This window comes from Stylophora pistillata, chromosome 1, assembly GCF_964205215.1.
Source record: "Stylophora pistillata chromosome 1, jaStyPist1.2, whole genome shotgun sequence".
Classification (NCBI taxonomy): domain Eukaryota; kingdom Metazoa; phylum Cnidaria; class Anthozoa; order Scleractinia; family Pocilloporidae; genus Stylophora; species Stylophora pistillata.
In genome coordinates this window covers 12,257,570-12,273,184 of record NC_142519.1, presented here as the reverse complement: position 1 = coordinate 12,273,184, position 15,615 = coordinate 12,257,570, and the positions used below count along the sequence as shown (strand labels likewise).

Below are 15,615 nucleotides of genomic sequence, written 5' to 3'. Positions count from 1 at the left end.
AAGAGTTTCCAAACCAAGGCTTGTAAACATCTGTTCGGTGCATAAATGGGCATTATTTAATACTATTCTTCCAGCTCGCCCTTGAAGACATTCTAAACTTCCTTCGTTTCCTTTGCCACATCTATGCAAGACGCCACTGCAGTAATCCGGGATTGGGAGAATCATTGATTTAAACAGTCTATTCGCAGATTCGGAAGCAATCGATTCTGAAACAATGATACCTTGTTTGTGTTCTAAATTCCTATGATAATTACAACGTGACATAACCTCTACTTACCGCCTCTTTAAAGTTAAATTTGAAGAAATTTTGTGATGCTAACGTTGTTGGTAATGTTGTTTTTAAATCTTTTAAATGTAGGATTCTTACGTTCCCATCTCGAGCACTTTTAGGATTCTCTTTCTTTGGATTGTCTCGTTAGTATAAAGAGCCACTTTTAGAATTATTCTTTCACTCTATCGTTACCGCGTACTATGTATCCCGCGCACTTCTATGATATTCTTTTATTGGATTGTAATCAGTTAGTATCTCGTGAACTTTTGGGATTCTCATGCATTAATTCTATTGAAATGTTGGTCTTCTGTGATGCTCTAGCGATACTCTGGCATAACAGCCGGCTGCTTGGTAGAGTCTGAGAAGGAAAGGACTTTGATAAATTGAATTAAGGAAATGTATCGATAAAAATTATTTATTCATTTTCCAGCTCATATGCAAATGCAAAGAAGAGTTTAAGAGTGTATGCGAATATTTTGCGCCTTTGAAGGTAAGCTTTAATTCCATCAACTGTCATACGCAGCTCAGCCGATCTGATAATTTTTATAATTTTTAACGGTGATCGTTTACTTTCTGACGCTGAAATAGTCACCGACCGATTCACGGTCCCAGTTACTTCTTTGCCGCTTCCGAGTTGCAAGTATTTTTACGAAAGGTTACAAATGTCTTTCAGGATGAGCTACCTTTCATTGAGTCAGCCGCTGTCGAAGATGTTTGGGAAGAACATCTCACAGTGCTCCTCTTTTTAGTCGTTCGGGAATTCTACCAATAAAAATGCTTTACTTCAACTTGGTTGCCTCTCTGTTACATGACATCAAAAATCGCTGTGCTCCTCCCAATATTTCTGAACTTTTTACTCACTCTGAACAGGTTCATTCCTACTCTACTCGTTTCTCAGTAGCTGGAAGCTTTTATACAAAACAGGCGAGAACAAATCATCAGTTGTTTTCCTTTTCTAGAGTTGGTGCGAAAATATCGAATGGCATCCCCCCTGAAATTGGTAAGCTAAGGAGAGCACCTTTTAAACGTGAGCTAACTCACCTGCTTATGAAAATTCTTGAAATTGAGGTGATGAATTTTGACTTGCGCTACCGTGACCTTTCTAGCTTATATTTGTATTTCAACTGATTAGCTTTCTCTTTGACCTGTTAAAAACTCCCTTGTGTGACTGGCCCAGTTAAAACCTTTAACATGATTATCACTACTATTATTTATTATTTATTTTAATTTGCTCATTTATTTACTTATTTCATTGTTGCGTGTGTGTGTGTGCGTGTGTGTGTGTGTGTCTGTGTGTGTGTGTGTGTGTGTGTGTGTGTGTGTGTGTGTGTGTGTGTGTGTGTATGTGAAAGCTTATACAGTGTCTATTTAGGTAGCCCGCCTAGAATAGCTTTGCTAACTGCGGGCTACAAAAGCCTTTATTTCTTTAATTTAAAAAAAAAAATAAAGTCAATGTTGTTGTCAATGTTTTTTGTTTGATCATTGATAAAGGCGTTCAAAGACGAAACAACAACTGGAAGAAATGACAAAGGAAGGTACAGGTCGTTGACTACTTAACTTCTCGGTAAAACGGTCACGGCATCTCTGCCAGAATATGTCGCTTCTAAACACTGGACTTGTTTGGGTTTTTTAATTGAGGTTACAATAGCTACTCCGACATATAGCGACTTGAAGGTCGCTCTAAAACAAAGACATGGCGAACTGAACAACGATAACGTCAATCTGAAGATATCAAAGGAATAAGGCAAAAATCGAGCAATCAAACGACTCGTCCCTTAGGAATATTCTGGCTCTGTAAACACGTCACCAGCCCGTACCAGGGTCTCCCTTCTCTCACTCCAGGGTAGAGACCCTGAGAAGTGTTATTTTCAGCCATAGCACATTGCATTTGAGAATTAAGAACGGAGTCTCTGTCAGAATCAACAATCTCCTTCAAATTTTGCATGCAGTTAGGTACCCGGAGGGATGCACAAAAATGTCCTTTCTAAAGGTTACAACACTTTTGTTGCCATTATGACAATGGATGATTGATTGATTGATTGATGAAGGACTTACAAACAAAAATTTCCCTAAAAATGTAAATATCTCAGTCCATTTTCACTTTCTGTAAATTTCAACGAGGACTCCAAGAAAACTTTAATTCGAGCTGAGGCAATAGGAACAAATTTGGTGGAAGGATAGCGTATAATTAGTAAAACAATGTATATATATAGAATAGCTGGACGAAGTTTGAATCAGCGCACATCACTCGATATTGTTGTCTTTCGATCTTGCCGCCTTTGTCTTGGTACAGTCTAATAATGTTATTACAGAATTTAAAGTTAAGTTCTAACAATCGAAATAAATTTCACCAGTTGAAATTCTACAAATGACCGTTGTTTCGCTGAAAAAAAAATGCGAAAAATTTCAAAACACTTCCTATGCTTACAAAACTTTCCGTACAGATTATCAGATCGCAACCACGTTAGTTGGCCAAATCTGGCCACAAAAATCGCGTTTCCTCCGTCTTAAGTAAAAGAGGTACATGGCAAGTTCTGAATACGGCAACACCGCAAACAAAATAGAAAAAACACCGCACCACCGCAAGAAATATTATCAACACACCGACACCGCGATATAAAAAAACCCATCAGGATTTACCTGGTCTGGTCTCACTCATCTTTACCACGCGCTGGTCTTTGGCTGGCCGATAGCGCTTAGGGTAGAGCTCCATATATAGGTCAAGTAAAATATAAAAGAACGAAGAGCCTGGGGACAATCAGCCAATGATCAAAGATTAAGTCGGATTATCAAAAGGTTTAAAGAATAAATTGCAACACCGAAAATGGTTTATTTTACCAAACACCGTCGCTTTAAAGTTACAAGCATCATACACTGTATGGTTTGAATCATTGCAACACCGCAACGCAAGTTGTTCTTCACTTCCATACCGCATTAAATAAAGGGTCAACAAGCAACACCGCAAACCTCAATGCCCCCCCTCCAGTAGCAATCTACGATTTGAGCCTTCAGCTAGCATAACGCTTTTTCTCGTTTGCTTTTTTAAAAATTTCTTCTTAGTTTCTCTGTGTCATTACTTTCATTCAGCGATAAATTAAATAGAGTCTTCGCTCTTCTGGCTGGCAGTTCATTTAGTTTCCGGAGCTGACCAATTGACTCTCCTATTACATGACCCGATAGAGAGGATGACAGTTATTGAAAAAGAGTTGTGGCAGTTTTTAGTCTCAGGGAGCAAATATGGCCGCACGAAATAAGATAATGACAATACACCGTTTATTATATCAAATTCTTTTTATTATTCAACTGACCTGATTCGAGTGACAATGAATTCAGGGCATTGATTGTAAGTAATGGAAAGGCTTCGATCTTACAAAGACTTATTTAACCTTCATAGGGTTAACGTGAGCTGCAGCATGTTCTTCCAGCTTGACCGTAAAACCTTTTTCCTTATGGCCGAGGTCGGTCCTCACAATGTGATGTTCTATAACATGATTCGGGGGCAGTGTGACCGGCTTCTCTGGTCTGTGCAAAAAAGAAAAAAATGAAAAGAAACAAAAAACAGGGAAAAGAAACAAAAAAACCGAAAGAACAGTTAAAAACAACTAAGAAAAAATAGACAACACTTGCTTTATGAACAACTCTAATAAAACTTTGCCTTTAATTTACTCAGAATTTAGTAATTTTATATCAATTTGATTTAGTAATTAACTCAACAATTCTTTTGATCATTCAATGGTTATTTTGTCCATCGCCCTTACTTGTAGAGTTCACTCATTCGATACCGAATATTTTTTTCTAAGATGAATTATTACTCTGCCGTTCTGTTGAGGCCCTCCTCATCCCTGGGTTCTCTCTTTAACTTCTTTAATTTTGGGAAACACAAAACAGAAGAGAGCCGTATATTCAAACAGGACGTTTCACAATCGTCCGAGCTGATGCAGACACGAAAATCTTACTTGTAAGTAGAGTGAAACTGGCATTTGTGGTAACCGCCACCTTTGAGCAGAAGGAACATAGTCACATCGCCTTTCAACAGCCCTTCAGAGACAGTCATTTTTTGGAAGGACTGGTCCCAGCCAGTTGTCTCCTTTTTCATTATGGGTCCATCAGCAGGAAAGTTTACGCCATGATAGATGGAATTGTGGATGAAGCAATTTCCTTCAAGACTGCAAAATTTAGAAAACTTTGGGGTATCAGTTAAAAATAAAGATTAAATCAATCTTGGAGCTGCGTCAAATAATAATACTGCAATGTGTATACCCTGTAGAGCAATGCTTAAAAGCCTAGTCATAAATTTAGTCATTTTCCAGTTTTAGCCCTCTTACTCACAAATGTCATCTTACATGATGAGGCCAAAACTCCTTTCAAACTGAAGTAGGCTGCATATCCTCAGGTTACAATATTTTTTTATGTGGTTTTTCCCAACCTGTATGTCGACAAAATGAGCTTTTGGGAGAGAATCACAACTAAATTGCATTTTCAAAACGGCCACTCCCTGCTCTATGTCAAAAATATTCTTGAAGATTTCATTTCTTTTGAAAATGTTCTCTAACTGCCATGCAAGAAATTACATTTATACCGAACGGTCCAACTGGCTGTGGCAACTCCTCCATCCTCAAATATGAATGACCTTTCATATGACATTCCATCTGGATAGGACTCCTTGAAATAGTCAGGCATGCCTGGAGGATACTTAGTGAAGCATCTGTTTCCATATTGAAACGCTGTCGACAGTATGTCAAAGGAGAATGGAAGGGGTTTTCCTTTAGGCTTGATGATGCATAATTCGCTCATCTGTTTCCCCCTAAACATGAGAGATGAAAAGTGTGTTGGAAATTGTTTTCAGAAACGGCTCATGTATAACTGGAAATGCACGAGAATTCAGTAGAGGGAACCAAATATTTATTATCACAATTTGAACTCAATAAGACAATACTGCACAACCTTTCATGTAAGAGATTAAAGTATGGTAAATGGGTTTAGTTGTGACTGAGCTTCTCGCCTGATTCTGAAGTTGATGAAGAAGTCGATGTCATGGACCATAGGTAATTTGCAAACTCGAATAGAAACAGGCTCATGGTTTATGACTGAAAATCTTCCGATTAATCTTTGGGCAGAATCCTAATTCTCTATCCCCTGATGTTCTCTTGTTTGTAATGAATGGTAATGAAATAATCTAAGATGTTCTGTTTTTTAATTAAGAGACACTTACTCGTAAGGGTTTCCAATTCCTTCACCTTCGATCGTGAATTCATGGCCATTAACACTGCCTTCCATATGGTATTTCGTCGTCATTTCGTTTGTGATACCCTGAATAAGTAAAGGGAAAGAGGAACAAAAAACATTATAACTGACATTAATAATTCTGAGACCTTAGCTGGTTTTCCAGCGGATTACATGTATTGTTACACATTATTTCAAATAATGGTAATTTTTTTTCTACAATTAAGATGTATCTTGAGCCCCTTGAGCCATATCAAATCATCACAAGGCGCCTCACACCATTTGTGCGTGTTTGCCTATGAATTTGATTTTCTTACTCTTTGACCGTCTTTTAAAATTTATGCTTGAACGCTAAAAGTTTATTGCATCAGATAAAAACACTAGACTGAATTTCGCTCCAAGGTGAGTTGGAAGCTCGAAGACATGCAAAATGAATTAAATGAGCCCATGACTGACACATGAAGTCAGGTTAACTAGTTAAGCTTAACAATAGGATCAATAGTTTTTCGTATGGCATTGTTTCTGTCTGTGGTATGTGGGGAATGCATCTAATCCAATAACGTTTCCCTTTGCAATTGCGAATCCTACTTGAGAACATGTCAGAACACCCAGAAAAATTGAAAGTCACCTACGATGATCATTGCTTTATTTAATTTTCATCCGCTGGTCTAACGAAATTCATTTCATTAAAGAATAAGGTCAGATTACTTCACGGCAAAGGATAAGCGTCAAAAATTTGCCTCGCTCCCAACGTGCGGACTCCTAGTTAGTTAGTAGCAGCACCCAACTGGTATTTAGAAGTGTGAATCCTGTCGAAGCCTAAATTTTTCAAAGCCTCTTTTCTCTAATTGCTAACATTGCAGCTCACCTGCCAGGATTACTGCTTTACTTGATTTTTAGTGTTGGGTCATAACGTTTGCAGAGTATGTTTTGGGTGTGGCATAGCGGTTTGCGTTAAGACGATTTTATGTTATTCCTTGTTAGCAGGGTAAATTCACTTGCAACTGTCTTTGCTTAGTTAATTACTAGATTTCACTTACTTGCTTTGAATGAGACATGTTGAGGATAAATGGCTTGATTTTCAAAACTTGATTAGGAGTTGAGATAATCTGTTGTAGTTCACTCCGTCGCCGACCAAGCTGAACTGACTGCGGTGTTAGGGTGGATTGATGTTAAAGCTAAATTCAACAAACAAACAATCATTGATGATGATGATCCCACGTGAACAATCATGTGATTTTTAATGATGATCCCACGTGAACTATTATGTTATTTTTAATGATAAGAATCCCACGTGAACTATCATGTGAAATTTAACAATTGGTTCATTCTTAACTCGCGTGCATTGTTGAAGTTTTCAAAGCTAAGAGCTCCAAAGCCCAATAGTCTAATGCATTTATTGTTTTTTCGAATCGACTCTTATTTAGGATACTCATTTATAATTTGGGCGCCAAAACGTCTGTCAATCGGAATGGAACAGAAAAAGAAATTTGAAAGATTTGAAACCTCGCGGCTAAACTCTACGAGAACTTTGCAGCAAAGTAAAATTGCACGTGTCATCTTGTATAGACACGGCCATCGTAGTAGCTTTTAAGAAAGTAGATAGGATTTGCACGCACGTACTGCGTTGTGACGCGGCAAAAACCTATTTCCTGCAGTGTTAACTTAAGATGAATGATTATGTAATCATGGAAGATAAACACACACCCTAACCTTTCGAGTGCATACTTCGACCTCTTCCTTGATTTCATAAAATTTGACAACTAATTAATATACTTGGATACACTTTCAAACCTTCTAAAATAGAACTAATATTTCGATTTCTTGTCGTTGGATATGGGACTGTAAGAAAGATGGAAAACTCGCTTATGGAAAAAAATAATTTCTTTTTGTAATTAACTTGCCGTCTAAGTAATGTATTATTAAATTAATTACTGCTTTTCTTCTAGCAAAGATAAAAATAGGAAAAAAGCACTTTCAAAGATGGCACACAGACATAACTGATAACCTATTCAAACAATTTGGCTTTATCGACTGATTCGATTATGTGAATTGGTCACCTTAGTGTATGTAATTCTAAAGATGGCGTTTTGAGCGTCAAGGTGAATGACGAAGGGCTTACGCGCCAAAATTCAGCTTTAGAATCTCTGTTCGACGATCTACTAACTATGGTTTGATGGAAGTTTCCAAAATCATTCGCGTCCTTGTGGTTGGACGTGAGACTGTTCGGTTCTAGCCTTTGCAATCAGTTGGTTAGTGACCCGTTCCGTCGATCAAAGGATTGTTTTTGGAATGATCATTTGTGTTAACGGATAACATAACCTGCGTGAACTGTTTGTTTTTTGGAAATTCAAAATTTTGCGTCTATTCTTCATCAGTTAATTTCAAGTTTGTGTTGCGCTGGATAGTTAAAAAAAAAAAAAACCCATTATCTGCAAATTCAGTGGTAGTTACTAAAACTTGATACGTTTGGCATAATGATTTTTGCCACGTGCAATCAAGACCGTGACTTCAGATTGCAGCAACAGTCTCTATGTTGTAAAAATGAGACTATGGAAGGGAGAAATTAAAAGAAGCATACTTTATGTAATCACTGTTTGTGCCCAGAGATTAGGGTAACCATGAGGCTTTTGAACTAGTCTCTTTAAATTATTATTATTATTATTATTATTATTATTATTTTACTGTGAGTTTTCAATCAGCATTAAAAAAAGGAAGACTCAAAAATTTATTTCAACAGAGGATGGATACTCTACAGGAAGGGACAAAAACATAGCAGTCACGCAATACGTTTACCGACAAAACATGTTTACTTAATCATCTGGAACTGTTTGAACCGAAATGAAACAATGTCAGACAATTAAATTTTTCTTTTGTAAACGTCCTCAAAACTATTTAATAACTTGTCCCTAGGAGAGCTCCAAAATGTATTGATTGCTTACTTATTTTCCTGTGTGTGGCAACAAGTGTCATTCTTCTAGAGCGGTCCAGTGTAGTAGTGGCGGCTAAATATAGAGAACCCCTCCGGCCGCTTGACCGGGCTTCGTAAGGATCAGTTTTTGTCTTTTGTGTTTTTGCATTAAATTTTTGTCGGTCGGCTTTTTCCCGGTGGTGGACGGTAGGGGGGTGTGGCTTAGACCAACTAGCAATGATTATCAACACAATCGAGTGTCTGCATATTCTTCTTCTCTGTAAATTCTATCCTCCCTTATTGTTCAATATATAAAGATAGCTTCTTTCTGGCTATTCTGGCTATCAAGTCTGGATTTTGCGATGCAAACTATGTCGGGTATACGTTCCAACACCTCTATCAGTGCGTTGAGGAACACAATGGATCTTTTTCAATCGGTTATCACTTTAAAGAAGAACATCGAACATTCGCAAGTGACACATATCGTGGTTTTAAGATCTTGAGAAAGTGCCAAAGTAAATTTAATTGCCTGATCTTTGAAATGCCCTTTACAAAAGAGCGAACACTAGCCATGAGCCATGGCAATACATCATGGTTTTAGCTTTTGGACAACATGAGATTGTTCGAGGTTACTGCGGAAACCACTGGTATTAAAACATGTTGACTAAGACCTCTTTTGTAATTAGCCACCAAGGTTGAATAGCTTAGTTATTGTAGTCAAATTGGCGAACAAAGCTAAACTTTATATTTGTAAAATATCGTCATGAAATAGTCGTATCAAATTCCACGGCTCGGCCGTTTCAATATTGAATTATCCCTTATAATAATAATAATAATAATAATAATAATAAGCTTTCTCAATTCACTCTGGCGCCTAATTCTTCGCGAAAATAATTCATCTTTGTGAGTTACAGTTAAGGGCCACCTTTAGATAAATTCAAATGCATATGATTATATATGAATAGAAGCCGTTTCATTTCACTAGAGCCGATGATTACACTGTCTCAAGAATGAATCCCTTGGGCAACCTGCGAGTAAAAATCCGGCACTCAGTCAGAACATGTACAAAGTTCGTCTGTCTCGTTGCTGAACACCGTTTTGTTCGGAAGTGAGTGGACAAAGGTCAAACGGTAACACGGTAAACTCAGAAAAAAAAAAAAAAAACTTAGAACCTCGAGAAAGGCGACTCAGAAACTCAAAACTAACACAAAAATTGAAAATTGTGATGACTTCCTTACGAAGCTTCGTGCGCACGCGGGCTAATTGCGTATCCCAGAGCCCTCTGTGGGATAAGTTATTAAATAGTTTTAAGGACGTTTACAAAAGAAAAATTTAATTGTCTGACAATGTTTTCGTTCTGCTCAAACTATTCCTGATGATTACATAAGCAAACGTGTTATGTAAGTAAATGTACTACGTAAATAAAATGGCTTTGTACCTTTCGCGGGAATAGTCATTATTTATTCATCTAAAGTATGCTTTAACTCCTTTTTTTCGCTATATGTTGAATGAAAAATGCAAAACCTCGCTCATCAAACTACTTTGGCTGGCCTCGCTTTACGCGTCAATGGAAGTTCGTTGTTTTCATTTTTGTAGCTTACTACTTCTAAAAGAGGCGTAAGCTACTATGCCGTCCTGTTGAGTGAGTGAGGGGAACAACAGAATCCGAACCCACAACGAACTCTGACGATTTTGATCAGATATTCCCCGATCTTAACTCCTTTTTGTATCTGCGGACTCCTGTCCCCTACTAACTCTGTTCCTGTGAAGTCGTAGATACTACGCTATCCAGAGTGTAAGTCCGTCTGTATGTCTGCAACAACAGAAACCTTCTACAATGCTTGGACCTCAGTTCGGTCTTCTCCTATATCGTCCAATTTTCGTACTTCCCGTCGGCGATCGGCGATCGTGATCGCAGTTTTTTTGGCTCCTGCAGGTTTTGTGTCGCATTGCTGCGATTATTTGCTCCACAGACGAAATATTTGCCCCCAAAGGAGTTTTTCTATTGCATTGCGGCGATTATTTGTCCTGCGATTGATATTTTACTCAAAAATTGAGATGAAAGATAAAAATCGCTAAATATTTTCGCATGTGTGCAAATAAGCATGCGGATCAAACTTTAAAGTGAATTATGCAAATATGTCTGTGTGTGAAGAGATCACAAGTTTGTCATGGTTTCTATTAATAGGAAGCAAGACGAAAATGACCAAGAGATATTTCGGGACGACAGTCTTATTCTAAACAGTTCTTGATTTTCTGTCATAAGCAAAAACCGTACGAATTTCTTACGCGTACATAGCCCACGCGGTGAAATTCATCATGCTTAGATCGTTGTTTAGTTGAGTTCAGGGCAAGAAATTGCGTAGTTGAAAATCCTGAAAGTACCACGATTTGACAAAAAAATCTTCTATTAAACAGTACTTTTTTAACACGTTGTTACTTAAATGTAATATTTACTGGGCAATGGAATCGTCAAATTGTCGCAAGGCCCTGCTTGAAGTCCGAAAGTTCGGTTTCCGGTTTACGGCCACAGTTCGTGTCGCTTTGGAGAATTGTAGGGTCGTTGACTCGAGAGCTTATTCTGTCACCTTTACGAACTTGATATCCATTTTTTTCAAGACAGAGTATTAGATTGCCATTTTATTTTTTAAGTTCCAGAATGGCTCAGTACGCTAATGTATATTCATGTATCGGTTGTAATTTAGCTGCAGTTACAGATCAAATGCATAGTAACATTGATAGACAAACTATTTGCTCGGCTTTTCGACCAAAAATTCGACCTTTATGCAGCAATTAACGTTTCTATGTAAGCTTCGATTTAGAAGAACTTAAATTGCGCTTGTTTCCTTAAAAGAAAAAAACATAAAGACTAATGATTGAACAACTTCTCTACTTTAACATAGGTTGGATGTGGGTCAAAAGTGAAAAATTAAACACGTGTTAAAAGGGTCATTCTGAAGATGGCGTCTTGAGCGTCAGAGTGAATGACAAAGGGCTTACGCTCCAAAACGGTTCAGCTTTAGAATCTCTGTTCGGTAAAAATTCACAAAATCATTAGCGTCCTTGTCGTTGGACGTGAGACTGTTTGGTTGTAGCCTTTGCAATTAGTTGGTTCGGTGATCCGTTCCGTCGATCAGAAGCTTGTTTTTGGAATGATCATTTATATTTAATCAATTTGCTTTCATCAAACGGCTTCTATTCACATATAATTATATGCATTCGAATTTATCTGAAGCTGGCCCTTAAGGGCAACCCACAGAGATGAATTATTTTCGCGAAGAACTAGGCGCCAGAGTCAATTGAGAAGGGCTACTTCAATTTGGAACGGCCGAGCCGTCGAATTTGATACCAATATTTCCTGTCGATATTTACAAATATAAAGTTTAGATTTTTTTCACCAACTTGACTACAATAACTAGGCTATTCAACCTTGGTGGTTATCTACAACAGAGGTCTTATTCAACATGTTTTAAGACTGGTGGTTTTCGAAGAAAATTCGACCAACCTTGTCCAAAAGCTAAAACCATGATGTTTTGCGCTGGCTCGCTAATTAGCGGGTTTTTATGAACTCTCGGAGATAAAACCTTGATAATTGTGCAGGCGGAAGAATTATACCTCTTGGTAATATGAGGGTCTGAATTGGGAAGGGGGTCCATCTGTCGATTGTCGGTTAGAATTTCGTTACGTTGTCGGTAGTCGATTATAATTTTCAAGTTGTTCCTTGTCGGTAAATGTCGGTTTATGACTTCAAACTCAAATCAGTTAATAATATTTGTTAGGTAATTCAGACAGTTTCTAGCATGCAGTGCAGGCGTCTTATCAGGGTGAGTTAACGTTAAATAGCTTGCGATCGTTTGTTCAACCTGCCATGTTCCATTTGGAGCTTGTGTGGACGATGCGGGGAAGTTAGTTTTTGTTCCTCTGTAAGGGGCATTTCATAGATCAGGCAATCAAATTTACTGTGGCACTTTCTCAAGATCTTAAAACCACGATAGGTGTCACTTGGGACTGTTCCATGTTGCTCTTTAAGGAGGCAGTTAACCCTAAATCAGTCTAATCAGATAAAAATTCATAATTTATTATAGAATTGACCAAACTTAATAAAACTTGGCATATGGAAGTTGCATCAACAGCAGCATCATAAAATCTACTTTTGATGTTGCAACAATCTGTCGTTTCCATAGAAACTCCGATAAACAAATGAGAAGGTTGCGCCTAAAGACATACATTTCTCAAAGAATATTCAATTATTTGACTCAAAAATTGCTGTAAATTATCAAAACACATTGCTCTGTGCAATGAATTACTGACTTTCTGTTTCTTTAAAATCCTTGCCATTTAAGGCTTGGCACCTTTGTTTCCATAGCAACAATGATTGAAAGCGACAAATTAAGAAAATTATAATTCATTGCATAGAACATCACTCCAGGAACAAGCCCTGGAAATTTTGTATAATATAGGTAAATAGCAAACCAACTATGCCTGTTTTAGTACTCGGTGTGTAAAAAATTGCTAATTTAAGAAAATGCAAGACAAAGTTCAACACATAATGATAGAGCACTAAAATGATTCAAACAAAACACTAAGCATAGCCTTAATGGGTACAAGTGGTCTAGCATGTCCACATTTGATGAGTGAATGTTTTCTAAACAAAATAGGGAAAAAACTGGTTTGAATAGGTTACTGTTGCCCAGTTCTTTCTTTAGCTACAAACTCCACATCCAGGACAACAAACACAATGTCAAGTCCACTTGAAGAAGATGGAGCAGGCAAAGCTACTGTTGATTTCTTTTGCTTGGGAGGATTTTTCTTTTTCTTTCTTCCAGCTGTCTCTGGTTTGGAACTTGTGCCAAATGCTCCAGCCTGATAAGCCAACTTGTCAGTCTTTGAATTTTTCATAGACCGAATGATCTGTCGCCGCTTTCGATATTTTGAGCTGATCTTGTGAGCAGCAGAGGCAATTCTTTCCTGGTCCTCATTCTTCAGTGCTTTTTAACATATTCCTGCCAGAAGAGATTCCACAGGATTCCAGAAGGGATGCTTTACTTGCAGCTCTTGTGTTTAACACCCCAACAGTCTCACAAACTGCAATGACAACTCGTCTCTTTCCACAATACCGGCTCTTGGGGCATCTTGACCATAACTGTCCATTAATGCTCTCGTTTCGATTCTGGGTTTGCCCCTGCAAACACCTCTTCAATAAATCATCATTAGTAAGCCTAATGAAAATTGGCTTCAGTTCATCAATAAAAACACAAGGAAGACGGTTGTCCTCTTTATATTCTTCTGGAGCCTTCCAAAATTTGCACCAGGTACCTTCACCTTTGGGGCATAGCTTGTGCTGCTCCTCTAGGGAACATGAATCATCCTTTATCATGTGATGATAGATTGCCCATACACTGTTCTTCATTTGGTGTAAGTCACCTGCATTCTCACGTATGGCTCTTCCATAATATTTTTGCCGCTGTCCACAAAATTGTCAGTTAGCCGACCCCTTCCATCAACCTTTCCTCTATCCGACATCTTTAGGCCAGCCATCTTGACATTTTTTTTTGTAATTTCTGAGGGCAGTCCCTAATCTCTTCTGAACATGGCCAACACATTCAGAGGAGTTATGATACCACAATACGAGCATTTCAAATACATCAATACAGCAAGGCCATTTCTGCTTGCGCTATCTTGAAATAGCTGCAGTTTTGACTTTGAATCTCGGCACGAGCTGCAAATAGCTGAAACAGCAAAGCACCCTGATAGTAGCTGCGCATCTTGCAGCCATGTGCCTCCTCATGAACACATATTTCTGCTGAACCACTTTGAGAACGAGTAGTAACTGCTTCTTGTTGATCCAACTTTTCAAAAGAACTGTTCATAAGTTTCAACTCCGACATATTTTTCGGCGCAGTGCGGTCTAGAAAGTCATCGTACTCACTTTGAGCCTTGGACGTGCTCGGTTGTGGTTCCTCGTGTGATTCTACGCTGGTGTCATTTCTCTCATTTTCCTCAATTTCCCTTCGCACTTCCCAGGCTTTTTTCCCGTGAAAACCTTTCCTTTTCTTCCTTCGACTCGATCTGGTTATGTTATCAGTTGTGTCTGTCGGAAACTTAAACGGCAAATTCAAGAAAAACAAATAATCATTCCAAAAACAAGCCTCTGATCGACGGAACATCATAACACCACTTCCTAACAGTCTCATATCCAACGACAAGGAATCGAAAGATTACTGTTATTTTAGAAGGTTTGAAAGTGCCACTAAATATAATTAGTAGTCAAATTTTACAAAATCAGGGAAGAAGTCGAAGTATGCACTCGAAAGGTTAGAATGTATGTTTATCTTCCATGATTATATAATCATTGATGTTAATTTAGTAACACCGCAGGAAATAAGTTTTTGCCGCGTCACAACGCGGTACGCGCGTGCAAATCTTGTCTACTTTCTTAAAAGCCACAACGATGGCCGTGTCTATACAAGATGATACGTGCAGTTTTACTTTGCTGCAAAGTTCCCGTGGAGTTTAGCCGCGAGGTGTCTAGACTTTCAAATTTCTTTTTCTGTTCCATTCCAATTGACAGACGTTTTGGCGCCCAAATGATAAATGAGTATCCTAAATGAGAGTCGATTCGAAAGAACGATAAATGGACTAGACTATTGGGCTTTGGAGCTCTTAGCTTAGAAAACTTCAACAATGCACGCGCGTTAAGCATGAACCAATTGCTAATTTCACAGGATGGTTCACTTGGGATCATTATCATTAATAATAACATGATAGTTCACGTGGGATCATCATGAAAAATCACACGATTGTTCACGTGAGATCATCATCATCAATGAATCTCTGTTTGTTCTATTTAGCTTTAACATCAATCCACCCTACCACTGCAGTCAGTTTAGCTTGGTCGGCGAAGGAGTGAACTACAACAGATTATCTCAACTCCTAAACAAGTTTTGAAAATCAAGCCATTTATCCTCAACATGTCTCATTCAAAGCAACTAAGTGAAATCTAGTAATTAACCAAGCAAAGACAGTTGCAACTGAATCTACCCTGCTAACAAGAAATGACATAAAATCGTCCAAACGCAAACTGCTATGCTACACCCCAAACATGCTCTGTAAACGTTATGACTGACGCTAAAATCAAGTAAAGCAGTGATCCTGGCAGGTGAGCTGCAAATTTAGAAATTACAGAAAAGAGGCTTTGAAAAATTTAGGC

The 15,615-nt window shown here is 38.1% G+C and overlaps 1 protein-coding gene and 1 pseudogene across 1 annotated transcript; both read right to left on the bottom strand.

The window, feature by feature from the left end:
- Window positions 1-3,543: 3,543 nt before the first annotated feature.
- On the bottom strand, window positions 3,544-6,672 carry LOC148741265 (GFP-like fluorescent chromoprotein amFP486). The gene is made up of 5 exons (XM_088737276.1): window positions 6,535-6,672; window positions 5,484-5,581; window positions 4,851-5,075; window positions 4,228-4,437; window positions 3,544-3,793 (listed from the first exon to the last, which is right to left on the bottom strand). Exons 1-5 carry the CDS (start codon window positions 6,550-6,552, stop codon window positions 3,649-3,651), a joined length of 696 nt encoding a protein of 231 aa, XP_088593402.1. The 5' UTR covers window positions 6,553-6,672; the 3' UTR covers window positions 3,544-3,648.
- Window positions 6,673-12,467: 5,795 nt separating this feature from the next.
- LOC148741264 (uncharacterized) lies at window positions 12,468-14,684 on the bottom strand (annotated as a pseudogene).
- Window positions 14,685-15,615: the final 931 nt, after the last annotated feature.

Coding starts and splice junctions, on each gene's coding strand:
- LOC148741265 (XM_088737276.1), bottom strand. Junction 4,438..4,850: donor ACAGCCAGTTGGACCGTTCG/GTATAAATGTAA, acceptor TAAATTTTGCAG/TCTTGAAGGAAATTGCTTCA. Junction 3,794..4,227: donor CAGTTTCACTCTACTTACAA/GTAAGATTTTCG, acceptor TTTTTTGCACAG/ACCAGAGAAGCCGGTCACAC.